Consider the following 25,861-nt stretch of genomic DNA (forward strand, 5'->3'; position numbering starts at 1 on the left):
GAAGAGGACGCCTTCCTCTGGAAAGCTTTCCCAAGCCCGTCTCTTCATAAGTTCCAGACTCATCTCCCTGATTTGAACTGAACTATGTACTCTGTGCCATTTTAGGGGCCATGCCTAAGTGTCTACGGGGATGGGCTGAACTCTAGTTGATCTCTGTGTCCCCACACCTGCCCAGCACAGCTTCTATTGCCACTATGGGTGTGTTGATGACTGACTGAGCACACAGCATTACAGAGATAGTTGACTGTTTCTCTCGCCATCTGTCCTGTACTTATAATTTCCTAAAGAAAGGCAGGATAGCCTGAAGTGTACAGAGAAAGTTCCAGTACTGCAGTTGGATCTAATCATGTGATTAATTTCATCATAGTCACTAGAACAGAGAGAGAGAGAGAGAGAGAGAAAATCTGAGTAGGTAGAAGAAAAGCAGTAATGACCCTCCTGAAGAGCTCACCGCTGTTACCAAGAGGAAGGGACATTGTCTTCAATGGGATAAAGATGCCCCTATTCCTAGAAGTAACACTCATTCATTCTCACTCAGGCTGTAACCAACCTTGATAAAACTCTTAGACACACACACACACACACGAAACTTGAAGATGCAGAGACTAGCTAGCCTGAGAAACTGAATTATCATGAGTGGGAGGGGTGAGAGGGGTAAAGGAGAGGTGTGACTATCAAACTACATCACGTACATGTTTAAAATGTCATTGTGAAACATAGTGCATAATTAATATAAGCTAATAAAACATTGTTACCATACATGAAGTTTTTATTGGCAATTTTGTGTACAGAAAAATAAGAATGCAGATTACATGACCTCTTGTATGTAACACGATGGACAGCTAACATGGTTACCAGACAGAGTCTGGTTTTCCGTGAGACAACCATGAAGCACTTCCATCCTGAGTCCCGCGTTCAAAGGTATGTACCACCACAACTCCAGAAGCCTTTTTTGCTGTCTCTGAATAAATTAAGAAACTTGCAAGATATCATTGTGAAACTATTAAGTTTGAATGGTTACAATATTCTGCAAATTCAACAACTGTAGTTTCCAGCATAAAACTGAACTGACTTTGATTCCAGGGGGTAATGGTGAAGAGACAGGCAAGGCAGTCTTGAAAGGGTTTACATACCAGCAGAGCCTCTGAAGGATGGAGACATTAGACAGGACTGTTTGCCACGGTGTGTGACTCCATATTTGCATGTATGAATATAAAAAGATCATATTCCTGAAGCGGGACCTGGGAGGAGTGTCTTCACTGTTCTAGCACAGATAACTATGGTTGGCAATTAATTGAATATTTCAAAGAAGCTAGTAGAAAAGATTTTAAATGTTAACATAAATAATAGACAGCTGAAGTAATCAATATCAATCATATTATTAGGCATTGCATGCACATATTAAAATCTTACCCTGTACTGTACAAATATGTACAGTAATGTGTCAATTAAAAACTTTTAAAAAAATTCCCAAAGTGGGAATTTTAAATTTGTCTGTTCAGAATTTTGATTATCTCAGAAACTCATCCTGTCTGTAAATTCATAAGTAGCAGCCTGTTTTATTTCTACTTTGACTAGGGGGTGTCTGAAGTGAATCCTGCTGAGTATCCAGTGTTTTTGCCTGGTCCTGAGGTATTGGCCCTGGAGAAGGGAAAACACTTTATGCTTGGCAGCCACACCTTTTCTTCTGCTGACAATTATTGTGACCCCAGTAAATTACATCCCTCCTTTCAGAACACCCCATCCTCCAAGGGCTTCCTCATTGGCTCTTAATGACCTCCAAACACCCTTTCTGCTTCAAGACAGAAGCAACCAGCAGCCCCACCCACTAGGACACAGTAACTATAAATACACCAAGTATAACAACGTTAAATAATAAAAAGTCTCTGGAAATATTATTCAAATATATTCATAGAAAAAAATTATAGAAGTACTTCATGTTTATGGACTGAAAGACTCCGCATTATAAAAATTATATAACCTACCAAATTAATCTATAAACTCAATACAAGTCCAATAAAAATTTCAACATGTATTATTCTAGAAATGTCATGGAAGAACAAATGACTGGAATTGCCAAAACATTTATGAAGAAGAAAAAGCTCGTAGTGAGATTGGCTAACACTATGACACAAGGCAGAGACATCTTGTTTTTGTATTGTTACAACCATTTCTATTGCTGAGGTCATTAGATAACAGTGCCACAAGGTTAGGCAAATGGACCACTAAGAAGATGGGAACAGAGCCCCACACTCACACAGAACCTAGACTAGGAAAGAGCCAGAATACAGGCTGGGGAGAAAGATGGACTCGAGTAAATGGTGCTATGACTATTTTACTCTTAAAGCGAGCAGCTTTAATTGATGTCTATCTCCTTCTTTTCATAAAACTCAGTTCAGGGCAGACTAAATGTAAGTGGGAAAAGCGAAACTCTAAACTTACAGGGCAGTAAAGATTATCTTTAAATTCTGAATATAAAATATTCCCCCCATCTTCAACAATACAGATATTCACGGTAGGATGTGGGGGCAGTGGGCAACACTTTGTAACACAGTTTCCAAGCAACTTTCTCCAAAACTTCACTGTAGAAGTCAACAATGGGTTTTGTTGCTGCTGTGAAAAGGAAGTCACAGAAGTGAATGTGTCTCACAAACCATATAAGAGCTTTTCAAGAGCAACCCAGACAAAAAAATGAACTGACACGATTCTCCACAGAATGACTGGTGCAAGGAAAGCAGGAAGCTTTCATAGAAAACCCAATTATTGTTACTTGAGGCAGTCATGCCTGTGAAGTTCTGCTCCTGTTCTGTAATGATTCTCTGCCAAAGTTCCTAAAGTGTGAATGAATATCTGAGAACCTTTCTTGGGAACCAGCGATCATTAAAAAATCCAGACAGAAAGACCCCATTTCCATCATTTCAATTCATCTTCTGAAATACACTCAGTGATCCCCCACCCCACTCCCAAATCAAGTGTCCTTATGTATGAATAATGTAACTTCAAAAAGAAATAAAATTTTACAATTTAAGAAAAAAATGATTTTAAAAAACAGTTATTTTAGGGGTCTGGAGACATGGCTCAGCCGTAAAGAGCACTGACTGATCTACCAGACATCTGAGCTCGATTCCCAGCAACCACATGGCTCACGATTGTCTGTAAGGGGGACCCAGTGGCCTCTTCTGATGTGTCTAAAGATAGCAACAGTGTACATACATAAAATAAATAATATATATATACATATATATACATACATATATATACATATACATACATACACACGCACACATATATATATTTTAACAGCAGGGTCACTAACAGCACACACCATTTTACTTGGCATCTGCAGTGTCTGTCGCTCTCTTCCTAGGACTGAACTGTGGAAGTGTCCTGGGTTTGACAGGATTGTTCCAGCACTTGTTTTTCTCTTCCCCCTTCTTCCTCTGGTTAGCCTTTCTCCCTTCTTTTCAGGGGCCCTTTTCTTTTTTCTTTTTGGTCTGGTGAGCCTTTTTTCCGGTGATTAGCAGACAGCCACTCAGCTCTCCTCTGTGGTTAAGCCTTCGTTGCTTTACCATTCTTGATATCTCTGTTTGCTCTCCTCGTATGTGTGGTGGGAATAGTATTTGGCAGTTAGCTTGCCAGTCATAGATGCTTCTGCCTGTCTCACACCACTCCTGAGAAGAGCTCTTTAACAAGACACAAAACACGTAAGACACCAAGGAACTGGCACGTTTGACATTTAGAAATAAAATTATACTAAAGTTAGTAACCTGTGTATATTAAATAAAATATTAAGAAATTAAACCCCCCTTCCTAATCCTCTCAGATATGAATAAGTTTCTACAGTCAAAACTGTGAGCTACACCTATCCCCAGGCCTTGGAGGCCTAAGGGCCTATACCCCAAACTAAGAGTCAAATAAATTCTCTTTCCATTAAGTTGCTTCTTCACAGGTATATTGTCACTGCGATAAGAAAAGTAGTTAATAATTCATAAGGTAAAATTATATTTCCTGGAGTTGTTTTAAAGGTTTAGATTCAGGCTGTCAATTTGTATTCTTTATTGATTATTGTATTCTATTACTGATTATAGCGAACCTGGGTCCATTTAACCTGATCATATTTCGGGTTAAAGCAATTATTAAAATTGTGTAAGAGCTGTTATTATCAGGCAAAGATATTTGTGATTAGGCGAATTTTGAGGTCTTGACCGTTTTGTTTTGCTTTGGTTTTGGTTTCGCAGCAAATCTGTCTGGCTCGGGTGCCCATGGACTAAATCCCATCTTCTCCGACACTCCTTCCTTCCCAATCTCCACCAAATGTGTGCAAGGCAGCGTGTTACCAGTTTTGCTCCCCTGATGGGAGGTCGTCCTAATCTTTCTCTATCCCTGGGAACTCTGCACCTCCTCGAGGTCCTATTTATTCCTTAACTTGGGGAATCTACCCTCATTTTTTGGTTTGTTTTGTTTCACTCTGTCTAAAACACTCTGCCTTGCACTCACAGCAATCCTCCGGCCACAGCCTCCCAAATGCCAACGGTTACTGGTGTGAGCCACTCCTCCAGGCTGCCTTTCTTTTTGGTTAGGTGAGGACGACGTGAAAAGAGATCGGGTCCTTCAGACTACCCTCGGCCCGAAACCTGCAGGGATGAACGCGGCCGAGCTCTGGGCATCCCAGCCAAACCGCCCCTCAGCTCGCTCTTCCCCGTCCTCCCGGTAGTAGGGCGGGCGACCGCCTTTTCCAGATTCCGCCTTCACGAGAACATTTGTGGAAAAGCCCGGGCTTCTTTTCCGGTCCCCGCTGCGGAGGGCGGAGGCCATCACGCGGAGGCCGTCAGGCTCTCACCTAGAGCGACTCCGGGTTGAGGACCACGGAGCCGAGCGAGCGGGGACCGGAAGGAGCCTCGGATACGCTTCCGGCCGCTCTTGGGAGAGGGATGAGAATCCTCAATTCCCTGAAAGAGGGATAGGATCAATTGTGGGAAATCACGCTTCAAGCTGCACTCTGGAAGCGAAACAGAATGTAACTAATGAAAATAACATAGAATTATATTTCACGGTATAAAATAAGTACCAAACTGTTTCCGCCCGGTTTCGAACCGGGGACCTTTCGCGTGTGAGGCGAACGTGATAACCACTACACTACGGAAACTCGCTGGATGCGGCCCTTCGTATTCCGCAATTCTCTCAATATGATTTGCTTCTGTTGCTCTCTGTGTATGGTAATATGATTAAACCGTGTTTAAATCTAAGAAGCAGGACTAAACACAAACCTAGGAACTCATAATTGGGACCTGAAACTACATTATCATTGTACAAACGTCTGAATAGGAAAGACTAAGACACAATTCTGTAATTTCTTCCAAATTGCCCTTGTTTCTAAAATTAATCGCTCTAATTAGATTTTAATGGCTTAAGGGGTTACTTCAAAATCATCCTACAGCCAATATGGACTGGTGAGTCATCCTGACCTAGGGATAACAGCTCCGCATATACGCTGGTGACGCCATCGTATGGACCGGTGTGGAATTTGCTCTACAAAGAAGTGATGAACTGCGGCAAGTTGTGGCAAAAGGCTTGCTATGAATTCGAACAGACTGGTTACAGAATGAAAAAGTCTCAAAACACAACGACAGTAAGAGTGATCTTTTTGTTCCAGACAAACTCAGACATGAATGGATTTTCTTCATTGAATTTCCAGGAAGTCAAACAAAAAGACCTGTACATTCCGAGCCAGCCAGGAGTCGAACCTGGAATCTTCTGATCCGTAGTCAGACGCGTTATCCATTGCGCCACTGGCCCTGTACACGTAAGCCCTTGGGTGGGGCAACTACTTACATTATTTCGAGGCTTAAAATTGTACTGCCCTCCTGGCTTAGGTTTGGTTTAGGATAATAGATTTTAGATATTCTTTTATTTCTATTCCTTTTAGGTTTGTTTTTGATCCTCTCCCCCCCTCAAAAACAAAACAAAACAAACAAACAAACAAACAAACAAAAAAACGGTGGTAAGAGATGTCCCTATGTCACCTTTCTATTCACGCTCTCATTCATTCAACCAATATTGATGAATGCTCAAGGAATAAAATAGTAAAGAAAACAGAGTTCCCCGTGCCCTCTAGAAAATAATATGGTAGTTCTGATACAAACACTAAAACTCTAAATAACACTTTGATGGATTTAGAAGAAAAATAATGCTAAAAGGAAAGGAAAGAGGAACATGGTCATGGCATCCTTTGATATTTTTTATTGTCTCCCTGTAGGTTGTTTAACCTCCGACCCCAAATATTTCCCAAACAAGATTGCAACAGGAGGTCTCACTGTGTGTCTCTGCATGTTGCCTTTATGAGAATATGTCAATTCTGGTACTTATTTGGTTACTTTCTAGGCAAAGATGGTTTTCATATGTGTGTTTCAGTCTTTCTATGTTTTTGAAAAGGCATCTCTATTCTCGTGCACTGTAAATAAATCAAGGGCTGTTGAACAGAATTTAATTGCTTGATTTAAGACTGTACATGATGAGATTAGAAAGCTAGTTTTGGTGCATATAGTTTCAACAACCCTTAATGTGCATGCACGGGTGTCTGTTTTTTTACATCTAAGCTTTAATGGAAGCCTACTTAACACTTCCTCCTCAAAAATAGGGCTCTTTGTCATCAGATTTTGTACACAGACTCAGAAGGTAATTTGGTGATTTTCCACTCCATCGCAGAATGATACTATTATATATATTATATATGAAGAAAAAAGAAAAAGAAAATATTTCAAAAAGAAATCAATGACATTGAAGTATGTCACCAACACAAAGTCACAGGAGACATGGTTACAATTCCTGCACTGAGCAGGTGGGAACAAAAAAGGCCAAGGTTAAGCTCATCTTCTGGTCAGTACTTAGCAAACAATCCAAGCACCTTTCTCCCTGAGACTCTGTCTCCAGCCAGCCAAGAAAAAAAAAGGCATGCACTTTTATTGGATTTCCAGTAATGAAGCAAAATCTGGTGCCTCCAAGTCATCCCACAATCAGAAATAGAAACAAAACCTAGGGCATCTCTAAAAGTCCATTCTGTCTGTCCAGAATGGTTTTAGCCCAAATGACTGTATGCTCTGTCCACACACTCTGTTCTTTTGTTTTTAATCTATAAAAAACTCCCTTCGTTTTTCAATGTTTAAAGGTCTTATTTGGCTGCCTCAATCTACTAAGCCATGACTGCAAGGTGTTGTTTCACTTTATTTGAGTCGTGTGTGTGTGTGTGTGTGTGTGTGTGTGAGAGAGAGAGAGAGAGAGAGAGAGAGACAGAGAGACAGAGAGACAGAGAGACAGAGAGACAGAGAGACAGAGAGAGACAGAGACAGAGACAGAGAGAGACAGAGAGACAGAGAGAGCAAGCCAGCTTCTTCTAGTTAGTTAGTGACTGTATTAGGCAGAGAAACCAAATCTAGAAGAGAACAGAATCAGTAGAAGACTACATTATTAGCTACCTTACATGATAGACAAGATTAAAACTTATGCAGCTATTCTACTGAATAGCCTGGACTCTAAGTGAACCCACTATGTCCTGCTACATCAATGTTTAATTACATAACTGGGCATTACAGTCTGGCCAAGCTGACATATTAAGTTATCACTGTGTGAACTCTCTCTCTGAGTCTGGATGAATTGTTCTTTGGTTTTGCTCCAAGGCATAAGGAAAACTGCTCTCTACCTCTCCCCTCTTCTTTAATGTGATCAGTATGTGACACAGAGCTCTAGATTGTCGTCAGTCTCAGATGTGTGGAGCAAAGTCATTATGAGGTGTCTGTGAACCTGCCTTCCTCGTCATAGTGGAGGCTGCATGGAAACAACTCACTCTCATATTTCTGTTTCTTGCTTGTTGATTTTGACTTTGTGAGACGGGGTCTCCTGTTGCAAGGCTGACCTCATGGTCTCTACAGCTGAAGCTGACTTTGAACTTCTCATCCTCCTGCCTTCACTTCCCAAGTGCTGACATTATAGATATGAGCCCAACTCACATATATCTGTAAAGGACTGATCAGGGTTTGTTATCTTCTTAGATATTCCATGCAAATGTCACCAACTTCAGTCAAAGGAGAAACACCAACCAAATACAATGTCTGTTTTGTTGTCTGGCATCTACCACAAGTTAGTTAAAGCTATAGTGTGTGACTGAGCCTTTGAACACACCATTAACAATATGGCTAACTGTAAGATTAAAAAAAAAAACAGGAGTTGGAAAGATGACTCAACAGTTGAGTTCTGTTCCTTCAAAAGACCGGAGTTCAGTTCCCAAGTTAGGCAGTCAGTTAGCTACTGCCCATACGCTTCAGCTCCAGCTCCCCTTCCAGACTCCTCAAGCACCAGCTTTCAGACAAGCGCACGGGCGCGAACGGGAGCGCGCGCGCGCGCGCACACACACACACACACACACACACACACACACATTTAAAATAAAAGAAATAGGTGCTTAACTCATAGAGTTTGTAGGTCATAAATGCTGGTTTCAGAGGTCATAAATCTTCTAATGAAAGTAAGAACTCTAGTATCCACAGACTCTCACTGTGCCCCTGTCTTGTCATCCAACGGCTGGCTGGCTGGCTGTCTTAGTTTGACAAATCCTTCATCTGTGGATCAGCTGTCGACACAGTTTAGAAATAGTGAAATGTTGAATTTAGTATCATTGCTGGGACTATAGGTCTTCCGAAACCCAACCAATTGTAACTGCAGGTTTCATTTGTGAAGTTACTTACACAATTATGGTAACCGTTTGTAAACTTGTTTGAATTGTACTTCAAGGATGGTTTTATTTTAGCAGAGGACTGAATAAGTTGGAAGCAGGAACAAATACACAGCACCAGGGACAATACAGAAATTTTGCAAATGCTCTTTACTGGACCGCTTATTAAATCAGACCCTTTGGACAAGCACTATAAGAAGCTTTTCCCGCCGCAGACGTTGCACACGGTCCTCTCCTTTATGTCTTTCCGAAAATGAGGTGTTAATTATGAAGTCTTAAATTTTTTAAGCTTTAACTCTGAAATTCTTTTCGTTAATTTTAGAACCAAGAAGGAGGTAGGTGAAACCTAAATTTACAGGGGAAAAATGGTGGGAACGGTTAAAGGATAATCACAATCTTAAATTTCAATTTAACTTAAAAGTCATAAAATAAAAAAGCTTGCTTACTGTATGGACCCGTTTGGGGGGTTGGGAATGTTCTGATCGACATAATAGTAGCTAACACACACAGTGTCTTTGTGCTCTCCGCTCACTCGTTTTTCCTTAACGCCTGGCTGGTATTTTTATCAGTGTGGTAAACTGGAGAGGTCTTGCCCTTCGAGGGAGCTTCCTTCTTGCACATCCAGCCTGCATTAGTAATTCTCCCGCCCATCCGGACCAGGACTCAGTTTTCCTGTAGCTGTTTCTTAGATCTTTGGAGCGAAGCCGAGAGTATTTTTAAGATTTGGGGAACTGTCTGGGTCATCTTCAATAAAAAGGCTGAAAATACACACAACAAATGTAATGTTCATTCCTTTTCTTTGTTGATTTGGAGGCTGGAAAGCGTGTTGGCTCCGTGGCTTAGCTGGTTAAAGCGCCTGTCTAGTAAACAGGAGATCCTGGGTTCGAATCCCAGCGGGGCCTTTTTGTGGTTTTTCCGCTGCTCGTTGACACGGTCTGCTCGAGATTAATTTCAAAGTTGTCGTCACGCACTGCCCTCCCTACTCCACAGTATTTACTCAGATTAGAAAGTGGATTTTAATTTACAAAAATAAATAAGCAAGTAAATAATAAAAACAGGTTATTTCATTAAGAACAAATATATACATTTCTTAGTGTTCCTATAATTTGGTAAGGCAATTTAGCAGTGAGGAATCTTCCCCCAAATTCTGAAATATGAGAAAATTAAGAAGTCTGGAGAAAAATGTCAATTTTACTCTTAGCTGAGTGTTCTCACCAAGATCAGGGAAACAGAAACTCAGTTGCCAACCCCCTAGTCACTTCCCAAGATCCACAGAATGAATGCCAAGCCTGGTTTTATGGCTTTTGTGGGAACAGAGCATCCTGATTCTCTGAGGAACAGCTTAGGAGGTAGTTACACTTTCTGATCTCCGTGTTGTAAGCAGCAAAGACTGTGAGAAGGCAGACTCTGACTCACTAGATTTTTTTCCTCTCTGCTCACAAACACCCTTACTCCATTACCTTCCAGTGATGGTATATCACTGCCCCTTTCTCTTATCAAACCTGCCTCATCTGCTCCACAACAAATGCAGAAACTAAGCACTCAGGTACTGTTTTTATATGGCGGGTCTAATAAAAAGATCAGAGGCATGGGGTGTTAAGATCACAAAAGATTCTTCCAAAGGCTTCCCTACTTAACCACTTAGCCATCCAAATAGCCTGTCTTCTCTTTAAGAGTATGGTTGGTTTTTGCTTGTCTTTGTTTGTTTCTAAGCATCTGTCAACAGGACGGCCTGCCAATTCTGATCTTTACCTAATTACTTCAACCAACCACAGCAAGGTGAGTTCCCTCAAGCACTTGATATAAGCAAAGTTCTTGCTCCAAAAGGAGTACAAGCAGATTATAAGTGGCCATGGCCTTGGAGCATGAACTCAGGTTTCTCTGTATAACAGATTCCATTTTGAAAGTGGATATGAATGGTTTTTTGTTGTTGCTGTTTTTTGTTTGTTTGTTTGTTTGTTTTGTTTTGTTTTGTTTTTTGAGACAGGGTTTCTCTGTGTAGCCCTGGCTGTCCTGGAACTCACTCTGAAGACCAGGCTGGCCTTCAACTCAGAGATCACCTACCTCTGCCTCAGGAATGCTGGGATTAAAGGGATGGCACAAGCCTTTAATTCCAGCAGTACAGAAACTGGTTGATAAATGGCTATTAAGGTGACTAAAGATAGCCCAAGATCATGTTGGTACTTGACCTTTAACATGCCAACTGCTCAAACCATAGAGGACTAATGATCATCTTAAACACAAATACGTGACTTTTTTGAGGGAACTTTAGTTCGAACAATAGAAGTGCCAATGAACTTTTGTAACAATGTATATGCATTTCTTTGTCATAATAAAACTACCAACACGTCATTTTTCCTCAGATTTACCAAAACCACCCTGACCTGTGCCTGTGTGTCTTGTTTTACATTTTAGACTTTGCGTTGGTGAGTTTTTGCAGGTTTGAGACAAACTAGGAACCTCAACTAAAGAATTGCCTCCATCAGACTGGATTGTGGGCATGATTGATTAGTGATTGTTATGGGAATGCCCATCACATTATAGGCAGTGCCACCCTGGGTAGATGTTTTGGTGAACGAGATAGTAAGCATCCTTCATCCATGGCCTCTGCTTCAGTTTCTGCCTTCAGGTTCAGGTCCTGATTTCCCTTGATGGTGAATTGTAATCTGTAAACTGAAATAAACCCTTTCCGTATCAAGTTGGTCTTGGTTAGCATTTTATCAAAGCAACAGAAAGCTAACTACAGCTGTCTTTATTTCTAAAGGTCCCAAATTAAATTATTTTCTTAGAGTTTCTTTTCAATATTTGCTTGGCTTTGTCTGGCTGTAGCATTTATTAGCAGCTAGCTTGCTTGAGTGATGCTTGGCCTAGCTAAGGATGACCACGAACTTCTGATCTCCCCGCTTCACCTCTGGTAAGCTTACAGGTGTACAGCACCATACCCATGTCATGGCTTTGTAGTAGTTTGTTCACTCCTCGAGTTGGGGCTGAACCTGTCCTGCTCTCTTGTATCTCTAGAGACAAGCCTGTGCCTGACCATCAACAGTGTAATTGTTCATTTAAAACGTCAAGTTGAACAGTCATGGGTTCTCCAGATTTCTAGAACTCACATAACTGAACTAAGTAGATTGCCATCCCTAATGTGATGGGCTTTATCCAGACTTGGCCTGAGTGTGGGGATGGTGTGGTGGGTTGGGGGTTAGTAGCTTCATGATCTGACCAACTTTATTGGCATCTGCTCTCTAGATTTTCAGCTCTTCATAACTGGACCAAACCATGCTACTTGCCTTCCTTGTTTTCCAGCTCACAAACAGAATGTCATGATAGTTCTCAGCCTCTATAATTGTGAGCTATGTCTTCATGATAAACCTCTCTGTGTATTTGTATCTGTGCAGATATCAGTGATGATAATGAGCCACGAATTAAATAATTAACATTTATCTAAATTTTTATGTGGACAGACAAGCAGAAACAAAGAAAATATTAAAATCTCTACTTTTGAAGCGATCTTGTAAGTACACAATGCTTCCACTGTACAGATAGAATAAGAAAGAAAAAAAATGTTTACTGAAAAATGAAAAGAAAAAAGAAAAAGTTTTAGTAGACTGTGAAGCAATTTGGTTTTAAAAGATGGCAGTTGTCAGGAGTGGGATTCGAACCCACGCCTCCAGGGGAGACTGCGACCTGAACGCAGCGCCTTAGACCGCTCGGCCATCCTGACTTACAGGATAAACGTCTGTTCCTGCTCTTACTTCTACCTTAAAATTGTACTCTCCGCCTTCTAACTTCCGGTTTAGTTTTGTCTTTGCTTTTATTCAGGATTTGAGAATTCTTCACACACAGACTACATTCTCTGCATCTAAGGGAACTTCCCCCGGCGGCGGAGGCGACTAATAAAGCTCAGACCCCTCCGCCCTCTGGGAGGCGGGAAGCGCAGTCGGGACGGCAGCCGGGTCTGCTCCCGGTCCGCAGCGAAAGCTCCCTAGTGCTCACCCGCCTGTCACTTTGCTCATCCAGGGCCCTAGGGTAGGCAACATCCCCGCAAGCACAAGCACACCCACTGGCCAAAGGCAAAGCTTTTTCTCAGGAACCAAAACAAAACTGAAAACCAGAAACTGTTTTTCTCCTAAACCCGCCCAACTCACATTATAGCAATCCTAGACAACAAAGGATTTTCCAAATGCAAATCAAGTGTAACTCATTGACAAAAATTTTAAATGTACTGTTGTTGTTGTTGTTGTTGTTGTTGTTGTTGTTGTTGTTGTTGACAGTCTCAGCCGCCCTGGAATCTTACTGGAAGTCAAAGAAACTGGAGCTTTGGTTTCACTTAGCTGAGGAACCGCAGACAAATCGCTCTGGCTTTGTGGACTTTAGAAACTATTCTACCCGACTGTAGCATTACCCTCGGTTTTAGTTTTTGAGATTTAAGAATTTCATTATGTTGCCCAAGCCGGCCTCAGCTTCCGAAGCACTGGATTCACAGGCTTGTGTCACCGAGTCTAGTCTAGAAACTGCTCTTTTTCTTCTTCTTCTTCTTCTTCTTCTTCTTCTTCTTCTTCTTCTTCTTCTTCTTCTTCTTCTTCTTCTTCTTCTTTTTCTTCTTTCTTCTTTCTTCTTTCTTCTTTCTTCTTTCTTCTTTCTTCTTTCTTCTTTCTTCTTTCTTCTTTCTTCTTTCTTTCTTCTTTCTTCTTTCTTCTTTCTTCTTTCTTTCTTCCTTCTTCCTTCTTCCTTCTTCCTTCTTCCTTCTTCCTTCTTCCTTCTTTCTTCTTTCTTCTTTCTTTCTTCTTCTTCTTTCTTCTTTCTTCTTTCTTCTTTCTTCTTTCTTAGTTTCTTCAAAACTAAATTTGAAGTTTTGCTGTTTAAAACAAGCTTATAGATACTAACAATGTGTAACATACTTGACAATTGCTGAGAAATGTTAAAGGTTCTCACCACAAAACAAAAGTATGTGAGGTAACAGGTGTGGTTTGTAACTTCATTTAGCTTTTCCACAATATACATCAGAATATTTTGTACACCATAAATATATATTATCAATTTTAAACGAGTTTAAGGGATAATGCCCCACACTGCGTGTCTAACAGGCCGGCCACACGACTGGGAGGCACTGTGGCCTGAGTACAGTTTGGGTTAAATAAAATATAGTATTTTTATAATTTTTAGAGAAATGCCCCCCATTAGCAAAATGTAAGAAAAATTCATAGTTAATGCTTTTGATAATCCTCTAGGAGAGCAATTCTTCCCTGATCAATTAAATCAGAATGTCTGGGAGTGTTAACTGATGACAGAATTTTTAAGTTATTATTATTGTTATTATTATTATTGACAGGAACTCTCTTCATGTCACCCTGGCTGTCCTGGAACCTGTCTGGGGTTTTAAAGGGCCCTCATTACCCACAGAAGCTCCATATGCATCCAGATTTGAGAGCATGGTTTTAGGGTTAAGCTTTAGTGAAAGCCGGAATCTTTCTTTCAGGATGAGGGTGTAGCAACAACATTCATAACAATGTTCAAGACTGTGTGGAACGGTCCAAATTATGCTTTAGTTTTGTTTTGAAGCAAGGTCTCATACAACATAAGCTGGATTTAAACTACAGCAGTAGCTGAGAATGATGTTGGACTCTGATCTTCCTGCCTCTACCTCCCATGTACCAGAATTACAGGTGTGTACCCTCACACCCATCTTTGGTTCTTTTTAAAGGCTGCCATTACTGTAAAAATGAAATATTCTTGTTGGAGAATAACCCTCCTCATCACTAAGGGTGTGACATGCAGAGGTTAGAACTGGAACCCTGGGCATCAGCACATGGTGCTCCCTAAGACTCTAATGCCTGTTCAGTGTGACCATGGACCATTTTCCTTGAAGACAATGGGGGAAAGGAAAGCAGAGATAGAGCTGGTTGAAATCTGAAAGTATCCCCCTTTCCCACTTTTAAAATAGGGCCTTAAAATGTACTATGTAGCTCGGGTGGGAATTGAACTTGTGCTTTCCCTAGCTTCACCTCCAGAATGCTAAGATTACAAGCATGCTTGCCCTGCGCCCAGTTCTGAGATTCCTTTTCTTTCTAAGCTCACAGCCTCAGGCCCACATATTTTGTGTGAAGTTTTACAGATACAGATTAGGATCCTTGTCACACATTAAACACAGTGATGCAACAGTCTACCTTTCTTAGACATGGAACATATTTAGCATGTGTATGTGTATATGTGTATGGGTGAGCATGATCTATGACAAACATGTGGATATCAGAGGACAATTCACTCCACCATGTGGGTCGCTGGGGTTGAACTCGGGTCATCAGGTTTGGCAAGTAAGTGTCTTTATCTGGTGAGCCATCTCACCAATTTTTGAAAGGATGTTTCGACTATATTTTCTGTGGATTTCTACAAGTAAAATATTTGAATAAAATGAACACATTTATTTATTTATTTATTTAATGAGATAGGGTGTTACTGTATAGCTTAGGCTGACCTTGAATTGACATATAGTCCAAGCTGGCTTCAAATATGTGACAATTCTCTTGCCTCTGTCTTCTGAATTCTGGGGAATACAGGCCCATGTCACCACACTCAATTAAGTTAATTCTCTTAAATCAAAGGTAAATTATACCGTTCTCCTAGGAGTACAGTAAAAGACAAGCTGCATAGGGTGGCTAGTGTTTGAGATAAAAAAGAGAAGGAAGACACTGGGCACCGGGGACCCATGAGGTGATAGAGGAAAGAACCTGCAGTGGTTTGAATGTATCCCCCAATTTTCATGTCTTTGGAGACTTGTTAGGAATCATGTGTGGGGCAGAAGCAGTGCTAGGGATGGAACACACGACAGGTGCATGGCGGGCAAGAACTCTACTGTGGAGCTGCACCCTCTTGGTACATCTGGCACCGTGTTGGAGTTTACTCACCAACAAAGTTACCTTAGTGGGGATAGAAATGAAGTTGCCTTTGAAACAAGGCTGAGAGCAGGAAGCCATCAGCACAGTGGCCTCTTTGAAGGTAGTTTGATCCTCATGAGTAGCTCCCATCTCTGCCTGGTCTGGTAAATCTCCCAGTCCTAAGCCTCGGACCATACAGAACAGCCCTGCTGCAATAGGACTTTCCCAGACAGGCAGCGCTCATTCCTGTTTCGGTTTAATCCAGTCCCTCTTATTGGGATAAAGAAAGAAAAGTTCAGAGGCTGCCTTCAGCAAACAGACATTCGTTTCTTTCTCTTTCTTTATTTGGTAACATCTGTTTTAGAAGCCGGAAAAATACAATAGAAGTGGAAGAGCTTGGATACACACACAGGCCATTGACAAAAAGAAGTCCCATACAAACAGGAGGACACACACAAATTGGGACAAACTGTCCAGCTGTGCTGAGCATCATGGTGTAACTTTGGGGACCAGAAAGCAGGATACCTGGGTAGGCTACATTGAGCAAATGGCTCAGTGTGGAAAAGGATGGCAGTGTTAGGCAAGGGAAGGTGCCTGTGAGGGGGTTAAGCATTGCAGTGGGGGCCGAGGGAGCTGGCAGCTCCAGATCAAACAGCGATGCTACCTGAGCGTTGCTGAATCAAACCAGGTGGACTGGATAGGGGTGGTGGATGTGGCTATGTTTCCAGCACTTGGAAGGTAGAGGCAGGAGGATCAGGAATTCAAAGCCAGCCTAAGCTACATAGTAAACCTCTATCTTAAAACACACACACACACACACACACACACACACACACACACAGAACCCCCACCTAGTGGAGTCAATAATGTGAGGTTGGATTGACCTTTAGGGAGGTCAAAAAAGAGGAAGACACACACACACACACACACACCTGGAGGGTTTGTTTAAAAATTTTCTCTACCCCTATTCATCTCCGCTCCTTTCTGTCTCTTGCTAGCTTGCTCACATTGCTCTCAAACAAGCAGGGCCAGTCTCCTCTATCTTATAGAACATGACATAGAAAACTTAAGATACAGAGTTCAGACACATCCTGAAAGAGAGGACAAAAGACCAGAAAAGCCAAAGGGTAGGGAGAATGACCGAGCAATGCTGTCTTCTGGGCTCTTGCAATCATGATCTCACAGGTGCTAAAAACTGGCCCTTTCAACATTTAGCCTTGATAGGGGAAGTCTCATGAGGCCCTACCCCTCCCAGCTGAGCTATTGACTGCTGATTGATTGTAGGAGAGGGGAAATCACTGTATTCAGTCACACCTGCTCTCTTGAGCTCAGAGGAAAGCTCTAAATCCATGTTCCCATGATAGCCCATTAAACTCAGTGTGCCAGGTTTGAAGCAAGAAGGAAGGTATGAGGGGAGGGGAGGGAAATAAGACAGAATAGAGGAGAGTGAGAGTAATTAGAATGCATTATATACATGTATGAAGCTGTCAAAAATGTAATTAACAACAAAAAAATTGAGATATAACTGAAAAACCCTAGGGACAGGGCAAGTGTATCAAATTAGACCAAATTCACTTCATTTGCCTGTCATATCTTCTCTAAGTGCTTTTTTAGGAGTTTAGTCCAAGATCTTTCTTTCTCAGCATCCTATGGTTTGGTTTTGTTCTCCCTTACCTAAAACCTGTCATTCCACATACCCCTATTCCAGATGTTTCTGCCATAATTCCATGCCAACCTAATTGCCTCTTGATCCCTCGAGTGATTGTACCAAATCCTTCTCTATAGGCTCTGGCCTGAAGGAATATGAGCACTGGAAATAGTTTAGGATTCAGCTCTCTTCCTCCCCACTGTTAGTACAGAAACAAACTAGGATGGCCTTTCTTCCTGCCTTGTCTGGCAGCAACATACCTAACCTTCCCAATGTGAATTAATCTCCATCCACCAGGAAGAAGCAGGGCTGCAAGAAGCCAACAGCTGAAGCTTCGGGGCATGAGGGATTAGTCAAAGGAAGGCAAAGTCGTGAAGCTGGAATATTTGTTATGGTGCCGCTTGGCTAGGTGAGAACGGGATCAGTTTAGAATGGAGAGTGTCTTTGTCTCCAGAAGTACAGCCTTCCCCCAGCGGGGACAAGGGAATGTCGTCCTGGACATTAGCAATGACTGTGACTTTCTCAGGCCCATTGGCAGTTGAACAGATGGTCAGGGGCTTTTTACCACAGGACCACAGACAAAAGAAGGGACGGAGGGGGCCAGAGAAAGAGATGCTAGGGAAAGTATAGATAAGAGATCCGTTACTCATGTTGTAGAAGGAAATGTCTCCTGCGTCATAGTCCAGAAAAACCCCAACTCTGCGAGGGGGCCCTGCTAATCGGAGAGAGGTCCTGAGTGGGGTGAGGGCCCAGTACCCATTTCCATACAACTCCACAGCCCAGAACCCATTATCAGGAGTCATGGGGTCAAACCCTTTCTTCACCACATTCTCCCTACACACACCAATGGCCCAGTCAGTTCTATCTCCCACCTCCACCTCCCAGTAATGTCTCCCTGAAGTAAAGGTCTCACGGCCCAACACACAGGGCCAGGAGTCAAATCTCTCTGGTCTATCAGGCAGGATCTGACGTGAATCTTCCAATCGAACTGACTTTGAATCTTCATACAGGAAGAGGTGGGGGTGGGCTGTGTCTGGATCCAGAGTCACGTCAACTGGAGGCAAAGAGAGACTGCATCAGCCTGTCCCCGTATCAAGACTACCCGAATTATCTCCCCTTCCCAGAGACGTGGAATAGAGTTGCAGGAGCTGTGGTAGGGGAGCTATCAGGCCACTCACTAGCAGTCCTTCTCTCTAGCCCCAATCTCTTACTGGCAGCTACGGCATGACTTAAGAACTATCAAATGCGGTATCCCTCAAAGGAGCTCTTCTGCTAGCTAGTGGTCCTCGCGATGCCTCCCAGAAAGCGCTGAGACCATTCGCTGTCACCTTCCCTGTTTCTATCCTGTTACTAAGGAGGTAGTCTGGAGTGCAAGCCTCCCAGGTCTTTGACTCCCACGGAAGGGCTTCAGAGGCAGTGAGGAGCTCAGAACCACTGACCTTCATGCAGTACAGTCTTTTTGCATCCTGAAACGCAAGGAAAGAGACCATCAGTTAACAAGTAGGAGAGAGAAAATCTCGTGACAAAAAAACAAAACAAAACAAAACAAAAATACTTACTGAGTTCTTCCAGAAGTCTCTCTGGAAAACAAACAAAATTATGTCAATGGCTTTTTTTATAATGGGAAAGGGGAAGGAGGAAAACCAGAATGAGGGACACACAAGGGGACACTGTTTACTCTGTGGTGCCCTGGTGACAGGAACTCTGCCTGCAAACCAGGAACAGAAATGCTGCCAGCAAAACAAAATAAACTAAAATGTAAATATTAAATAAATTAATTAATTAACAAGAGACTCCCCGGAATATTTCTAAGAAATCACCTGGAAGTTCCTCCTGGCTTAGGACTCAGGGCTAGATCTTAATAAGAACATTCTTCCTGGGCAACAGAGTTAGACTGGCCAGAGAGCCTACAGCTGGGCTGTGAAAGAATATCAGGTACACAGTGACAGTTCCAGGTGATTTTGACTTTGCCTGGGTCACGTGCACTTTTCTTCACAGTAGGTAGGTACCTGTGACTTTTGAAGGTTTATCATTCCTTCCAACCTCGGAATTTTAAAATCCAGCATCTTCCTGTTGGAAGTCATCCAAACAGGCCTGAATTCAACCTTCCCTGGAAGCCGAGACACAAAGCCCTTGGGGACAGTGACTTACCTTTAGAGCCAAATTCCTTCTTCCGCAGACTGGATCTTTCCTTGTATAGTTTCCAAGTGAAAAATATGGACCCAATGGTGAGAAATCCTAAGGCCAGTAAGATGATAGCCACAGCTACTATCCAGGGAGTCAGCCTTGGCACGAAGGGAGCTAAAACACAACACAAAACAAAATGAACAAACAACAAACCGAAAAGGACATTGGTTGGGAAAATGAACAACTTCAGCTTCTCTCCTGATACCAAAGGAGAACAGACATGGGAGTGCTCTCAGTGGCCTCACACTGCCTACAGCAAGAATTGCCCCTCCAGGCTAAGCTTTCCAGAAAGATTTGACCCTGAGCCAAAGCAAACACTGAACAGCCAGTTGGGGTCAGAACATGTGAAATAAAAATTTACAGCAATCCCTTGTTAACTATCAGTGAGGTAGCTGAGGTAGGGAAGGAAGAGGAAAGGTGATTGCATGCAAGATAGGATGGAAATCATTGGCCAATAAACAAGGAATGATTCCTGCTAAATCACAGGTAATAAATTGGAAATGATGAAAGTTCCTGGAGGAACTTGGCAGTCTTTGGCGGCCTATATGGAGCTCCATTGTGGAACAAGGAAGGGAGGAAATGTTCAGAGAGGGTACAGTCAAATCAGAAGAAAAAATAATTTATTCTCCTTGCTTATTGAAGGAGAAGGGTCCTGTCAGGAAGGACTCCAGAGGCAAAGCTTTTCTATCACCTGTTTCTCTGGAATAAAGCTCTGGAATTTTTATGAGACTGGCATGGAGGTGGTGTGTGCAGACCAAGGGGTAAAACCTAGGACCTTCTGCATGCCACACAAGCACTCAGAGATACAGCCCAGCCCTAAGTATCTTTATTCTAATTTAGTTGGTAGGATTTCCTTAAGTCAGCAGGCAAGAGCTGTAGGGGAAGATGTAAACAATTTTGCCATGATGTCCCTTCTGAGCAGGGTCCCAAGTCATATTGGCCTGAGTCTCTGTCATCATGAGAACCCAGCACTAGTTCCACTGACCTGGTAAGGAGATCTCTACTTCCTTCCCCTGGCCAAGGAGGATATTCTGGATGCAGCAGGACATGTTCTTTATGGAGCTGTCTCTGATCATCATTGAAACTGCCACAGTGAACAGGCCTTCCTCATTATGCTTCTTGGACTCTGACGTGGATGGTAGCATCTCTCTGTTGCCTGTTCTCCACTGCACCTGAGGCTCTGGGTACCATCCAGAGGAGGTGCACTCCAGCTCCATTTCTCCATTCTCTTGAACCGTCATACTGATTTGAGGATCTGAACCCACAGCTATTAGAGAGAAACTGACCTTAATCTTTTGGTGGATGCTTTCCTGGAAACATGGTAATCTTCGCTTGAGAAAGACAGAGAGGAGGCAAAAGTAGACTGGGGCTAGGTAGGATTCCTCTAATCCTTCTGTATGAAGACTGAAGGATCAATAAAAACAATGTTTTATATCTTATTAGAGATGTAGCCTTATTGAGATCACATCCTTCAACATATGGAAAAGTCTGATGAGTAGACATGGAGGTGTTTGTCCAACTATCAAGAACAGCAAGAACAATGGCTGCAAGGTGCCTTAGGAGATCTAGAGTCAAGAAAGACCTCTGTGGTTAGAAGTGCATAACATGATTTGGAGGATGAGATGACTATGGTTAGAATATTTTAGGATGGGTGGGAAAGTATTCTCCTTCTTAGACAGATTATCATGTAGCACAGGCTGACCTCAAACAGCCGAAGATGACCTTGAACTTCTGATCCTCTTGCTTCTACCTCCCAAATGCTGGTCTTAGAGACACGTGCCACCACAAACCATTTTTAGACAGTGCTAGAGATCCCACCCAGGGCTTTGTGCATGCTAAGCAAAGACACTTCCAACTGAGTCACACCGCTACTCCCCAAAAGACTATATACGTGAGAACAGAGTTTGGAATTTTGTTTTGTTTTTCCCCTTGAGGTTTGCAGTTGATAATTTAACTTTTCTTTACCTAGGATGCAGACTCAAGAATTTTCTTAAATGTTTTCAACCTCATCTTTCCTCACTGAATTATGCCCCAACAAAAACCAACACAGGGGACACACAACTGTAATCATGGCATTCAGGAGGTGGAGGGAGAAGAATCAGGAGTTCTAGAACAGACTCTGCTATATAACGAGTTCAAGACCATTTCTCTATAACAACAGAGAAAGTGATAGTCTAGGCCTTTAATCTGAGTGCTGGAGAGGGTGAAGCAGGTGGCTTTCTATGAATTCTAGGCCAGCCTGGTCTGCATAGCAAGTTTGGGGCCAGCCAAAGCTACATAGTAACACCCTGATGCAAAAAAAAAAAAAAAAAAAAAAAAAAAAAAAAATCAAACAAACAAATAGCAACAGAAAATTAGCAGCAACAAAGGTAACATAAAGCTACTTTTCATTTTTATTTAGTCTAATCTTTCCTTCCCTCTATTTCCCTCTTTCCTCTTTTCCTAACTCTTTTTCCTTCTCCCCTCTCCCCTTTCACAGTTCTACAGGATACAGAAAAATTCTGAGCTCTAGAAAAGTATCCTTAAACAACACCTCAACAGCTCTTCATATTCAAAAGAGTGTGTATGAAAAATTTAAACTCATTTTATGAAGATGGCCATCACTTATAAAAGATAATAACAACATCGAGGTTCTAAGTAGCCAAGGTCAATTTTGAACTTCTAATCTTCCTGCTTGTATCTCCCAGTTGCTGGAATTACAGGGTGTTACTTCCCAGTTGAAATATCATACACAAACCCACAAGTATATGTGAATATAAACATATATTTATGTACATATATGTATATACACATATTTTCATGTATATGTATATATTATATAATTTATATATTATATAATTTTAGGATGCCTTTCCCTAAAAATGATATGAGCGTTATATTTGGTACATTAAATATGGCAAAACATGGCAATGTATTTTTGAGCTAGGGATACAGTTAAGTTGATAGATTCCTTTCCCAACATCTAAAGAGCAGGTGTGTCATCGTCCGGAATCCTTACATGGGAGGAGGAGGCAAGATAAGTATGCATAGCAGTTCCCACATGGTCTAGCGGTTAGGATTCCTGGTTTTCACCCAGGCGGCCCGGGTTCGACTCCCGGTGTGGGAAACTCATTGTTTTACGAATGATCCTAGTACTTGATAAAGGACTTCAAAGTGTTCTTAAAGCTGTAGAGTTTGAGACACTATGTCAGCTCCTTTCTTAACGGAGCAAGGAAAATACCTAAATAAATGAGAAAGGCAATATGTGTATTATACACAGTAGTCTAAGGTGTAGGAATTTCTTTATAAGCACATGATGTTTTATCATTAACAAAGCATTTTTCACTTATCTAGTTCCTTGTTGCAAATTCTTGCTGGATTTAGCTTTCTGGTTTCACAGTAGGAAAAACTGAGTGGGAGATTTGCTTGATTTGGATCACTAACAGGGAGGGAAATTAGAGCTCAATGTATTCTTTCCTTATGATCTCAGACAGGGAGAAGAAGACAACATGAGTAATATGAGTAAAACCATTTTGGAGGTGGATAAAGAACTTTAGCAACGGACCACACTCTGTTAGGGTGTCAATCCTTAGGCATTAAACCACGAAGCTGTTCAGAGCATCTAAGATGCTCACCACAACCTTACGTAAACGTGAAAATACGTTTGGATTTGGAGAATGAACACGATGATTCTCCCCAAAGTGAGAGTCTCCGCGCGGAGTGACGAGGCGACACATCCCGTCTGTACCCACCAGCCACTTTGAGGTATACGGCGGCCTCCTCGAAGTCGTCGTTGTCTTTGAAAAGGCACCGGTACTCCCCCTGGTCTGAGACCCTGACATCTCGGATCAGCAGAGTAGCGCGGCCGTCTAGAAGCCCGGCTGTCGCCAGCGTCGCCCTCCCGCGGTACTCCGTCATCTGCTGGCCCTCCTGCTCCTGGCCATCCCGGTATAGAAGTACCGCTGTCGACCTCGTCTGTCGAAACCACAGCAGCTCCATGTATTCTGAGCTCGCGTTTGGGGAAAAGCCACAGGTCAGCTCGGCATCTGAGCCCACTAGGGCCAACACTGGCTCCTGAGGTGCGGTCACATCGAAGGGAGCTGCTGTAATAAACAAGGTCAGATAGGACGATGGGTTGGGATGGAGGACCTACCGGCCAGTCTCCTTGTAAAGAAAGGAACTCGGGGTGGCTGCTATTTCTTTTCTTCTGTTTATTTTTCAGACTGGATCTCATAAATCCCAAGGTGGCCTCCAGCTCACTATGTAGCCTTGAGCTCCTTGCCCTCAATTCTCAAGTGCGATCATTACAGGGGTGCACCACCACCACACTTAGCGTTCCAATTCCTTTGATTTAAAGGAAAAACAACTAGGCGCTCCCTACGTAACCCTGGATGCTCTGGCTATCTCTATGTAGACCAGGCAGGTTTTGACCTCAGAAAAATCTGCCTGGGCCCACCTGGTGCTGCAATTGCAGGTGTGTATTACCTCCCGCAGTGGGTTTCCTTTGAACTCACTGGATTGTGGTGAAGGTCCCCCCACCAGGAGCCAAACCGGGTCAGAGGTATTTATTTATAGGGACCTTCCAACTTTGCGAGAAAGAGAAGGCTAGAACAGAAACTTACCCGAATCCAGCGTGGGCAGCTGTAGGACAGTGAGGGTGAGCAGACAGACCAGGAGGCAGGAGTTGGTGGGAACTGCCATCTCTGAGCTAACTGGGGCAATGAAGCCCGCCAAGAGCTTCAGGCTGGGAGAGAAACAGTCAGGAGGTAACTATGGGTTCCGCAAGCGCCCTGTTCTCCACCAGTTTCTTCCAACCTGGAGGGCTCTGTATTTCCCCTACAGGGTCATTTTCAGTCCATTTTACAACAGCGCCTGCCCCATACCCTTCCTCTGTACGTCTGGTCCTCCAGCCCTCGACTGCCTCCAGAATGGAGCCGCGAGGCACAGTTGTAGATAATGAAGAAATCTCCTCATTTACAATAACAATAAAACAATAAAGTAAAATCGAATCGAGTGGGATACTTTGTTATTCGTGTTTAGAAGTGATAATGAAGATAAAGCCACGGAGGTAGAAATGGAGAACATGAAATGAAACGAAGGAGGAGAGAAAGACAAGGTGTGTTTCTCAACTGTAAGCCCAGCAGCTCTCAGGAGGGTGATCTCTGGGAGTTACACCGTGAGGTACATACAGTCTTGACAAAGTCTGAGAGAGAGGGGAGAGGCAGAGCTGAAGAGCTTGAGGAACAGAAAGCCTAGTACAGAGAAGAGACAAAGAGAGCTGAGCTGAGAGTGAAGCACCTACCGATTTCGACAGACCCAGAGGAAAAGGGAGCCAGAGCCACAGTGATCAAGTGAAAAGGGCTGCTTGTCACCCCGGGGCCAAAGAGAGAGCTCTTCAGAAGGAAGAAGGCTGTGTGCTGTTAGAGAAGCCTGCCCACAGGTGGCCAAGTGTATTTATTCGGGGTGGGGGGAGGAGCAGCCTTTTAAACATGTGGACTACAGATTAGTGGTCAGGTAGTTTGGGTTCATCCTCCTCCCCTAAGAGAACGATATATGCATTAAAGAGCTGTACCGAATATAGGGAATGGGGACAAAAAGAAAGAAGACTTGAGCAACTGAAATGAGTCATGAGGCCATCAGCCTGTGAATTTAACTCTGTGGCTTCAGTTCTTTTAACCCAAGTTCATGGGGGGGGAGGGGGGGGCGCAGGCGGGGGTCATTGTAAGTTTAAGGCCAGTCTGGGCTTCATAGCAAGATCCAGACTTGCAAGAGCTACATATGGAGAACAAAACAAAAGAGAGTGGGGTGTTTGTTACTTTTAAGAAAAAGACTAATGTTACTAATACCTTGTTTGAATTATGCCAAGTTGGAAAAGTATTAGACACAAACAGTATTGGAAACAAAACAGGCAAGAGAATAGGAGCCCAGAAAGTAAATTACTTTGTCATTACATCTGTGAATAGCTAAAGAGTGAGTCCACAATGGCTGCAGCTCTCCCTCCCTGATCTTTTCCATGAGACACCTTCAGGAATGTGGGTGTGGGTGGCAGGAGTCCACTGGATGTCCACCTTCAAGGTATAACTGCACAAGGACCTGGCGCTTCACCCTGCCATCAGTCATGAGATCAGCAATTTCTTATTTGGTTTTGAATTTTCATTTATTACTGAAAAAATGCAAAGATAAAGAAAAAAAACAGTTTTATCAATGATTGTTTCTATGCTGTACATAAATATAAAATAAAATTTAAGAACAATATATATCAGTTCATAGTGATAAGTTCATAGTAAGTTTTCCTGCATAGTTCATAGCATAGCTAATACGCATATATTTGCGAAGATTATGAGATTTCTAGTTCTTTTTCTAGTATAAAGACTGCACTTCGGGGGGAGGGTATGGAGGACTTTTGGGATAGCATTGGAAATGTAAATGAGGAAATTACCTAATTAAAAA

General features: G+C 42.5%; 1 protein-coding gene, 2 long non-coding RNA genes and 5 other non-coding genes across 9 annotated transcripts; 3 read left to right on the forward strand and 5 right to left on the reverse strand.

Moving 5' to 3' along the window:
- Positions 1–751: 751 nt before the first annotated feature.
- On the reverse strand, positions 752–4,903 carry Gm46404. Its single transcript, XR_001780873.2, has 2 exons — positions 4,498–4,903; positions 752–3,683 (listed from the first exon to the last, which is right to left on the reverse strand). It is a non-coding gene; the product is annotated as a predicted gene, 46404 (long non-coding RNA).
- A 170-nt stretch (positions 4,904–5,073) lies between these two features.
- Positions 5,074–5,146, reverse strand: n-TVcac9. The gene has a single exon. It is a non-coding gene; the product is annotated as a tRNA-Val (tRNA).
- Positions 5,147–5,723: 577 nt separating this feature from the next.
- n-TRacg5 lies at positions 5,724–5,796 on the reverse strand. Its single transcript has one exon. It is a non-coding gene; the product is annotated as a tRNA-Arg (tRNA).
- Positions 5,797–9,553: 3,757 nt separating this feature from the next.
- n-TTagt6 lies at positions 9,554–9,627 on the forward strand. The gene has a single exon. It is a non-coding gene; the product is annotated as a tRNA-Thr (tRNA).
- Positions 9,628–12,363: 2,736 nt separating this feature from the next.
- n-TLcag10 lies at positions 12,364–12,446 on the reverse strand. Its single transcript has one exon. It is a non-coding gene; the product is annotated as a tRNA-Leu (tRNA).
- Positions 12,447–15,915: 3,469 nt separating this feature from the next.
- Btn1a1 (butyrophilin, subfamily 1, member A1) lies at positions 15,916–24,846 on the reverse strand. 2 transcript variants are annotated; one of them, XM_006516535.1, is made up of 8 exons: positions 24,714–24,846; positions 24,034–24,155; positions 23,164–23,511; positions 20,418–20,699; positions 19,397–19,546; positions 18,805–18,825; positions 18,685–18,711; positions 15,916–18,299 (listed from the first exon to the last, which is right to left on the reverse strand). In XM_006516535.1, the coding sequence occupies exons 2-8, from the start codon at positions 24,110–24,112 to the stop codon at positions 17,635–17,637; spliced, it is 1,572 nt and encodes a 523-aa protein (XP_006516598.1). In that variant the 5' UTR covers positions 24,113–24,155; positions 24,714–24,846; the 3' UTR covers positions 15,916–17,634. The 2 variants fall into 2 exon arrangements, with proteins under 2 accessions (XP_006516598.1, NP_038511.1); NM_013483.3 differs by having other exon boundaries at positions 15,924–18,299; positions 23,164–23,514; positions 24,714–24,833.
- On the forward strand, positions 22,467–22,538 carry n-TEttc5. Its single transcript has one exon. It is a non-coding gene; the product is annotated as a tRNA-Glu (tRNA).
- Positions 23,356–24,420, forward strand: Gm52036. Its single transcript, XR_003950563.1, has 2 exons — positions 23,356–23,528; positions 23,634–24,420. It is a non-coding gene; the product is annotated as a predicted gene, 52036 (long non-coding RNA).
- Positions 24,847–25,861: the final 1,015 nt, after the last annotated feature.

Source organism: Mus musculus, chromosome 13, assembly GCF_000001635.26.
Source record: "Mus musculus strain C57BL/6J chromosome 13, GRCm38.p6 C57BL/6J".
Taxonomy (NCBI): domain Eukaryota; kingdom Metazoa; phylum Chordata; class Mammalia; order Rodentia; family Muridae; genus Mus; species Mus musculus.

What these genes read in the sequence shown, in the direction of transcription:
- Btn1a1 (NM_013483.3), bottom strand. Translation starts at nt 24,112, where the DNA reads ATGGCAGTTCCCACCAACTCCTGCCTCCTGGTCTGTCTGCTCACCCTC. An exon ending in GCTGCCCACGCTGGATTCGG is followed by an intron (nt 23,515 to 24,033) that starts GTAAGTTTCTGT and finishes TGTTTATTACAG; the next exon opens with CAGCTCCCTTCGATGTGACC. An exon ending in GAAGGAATTTGGCTCTAAAG is followed by an intron (nt 18,826 to 19,396) that starts GTAAGTCACTGT and finishes TTTGTTTTCCAG; the next exon opens with AGAGACTTCTGGAAGAACTC.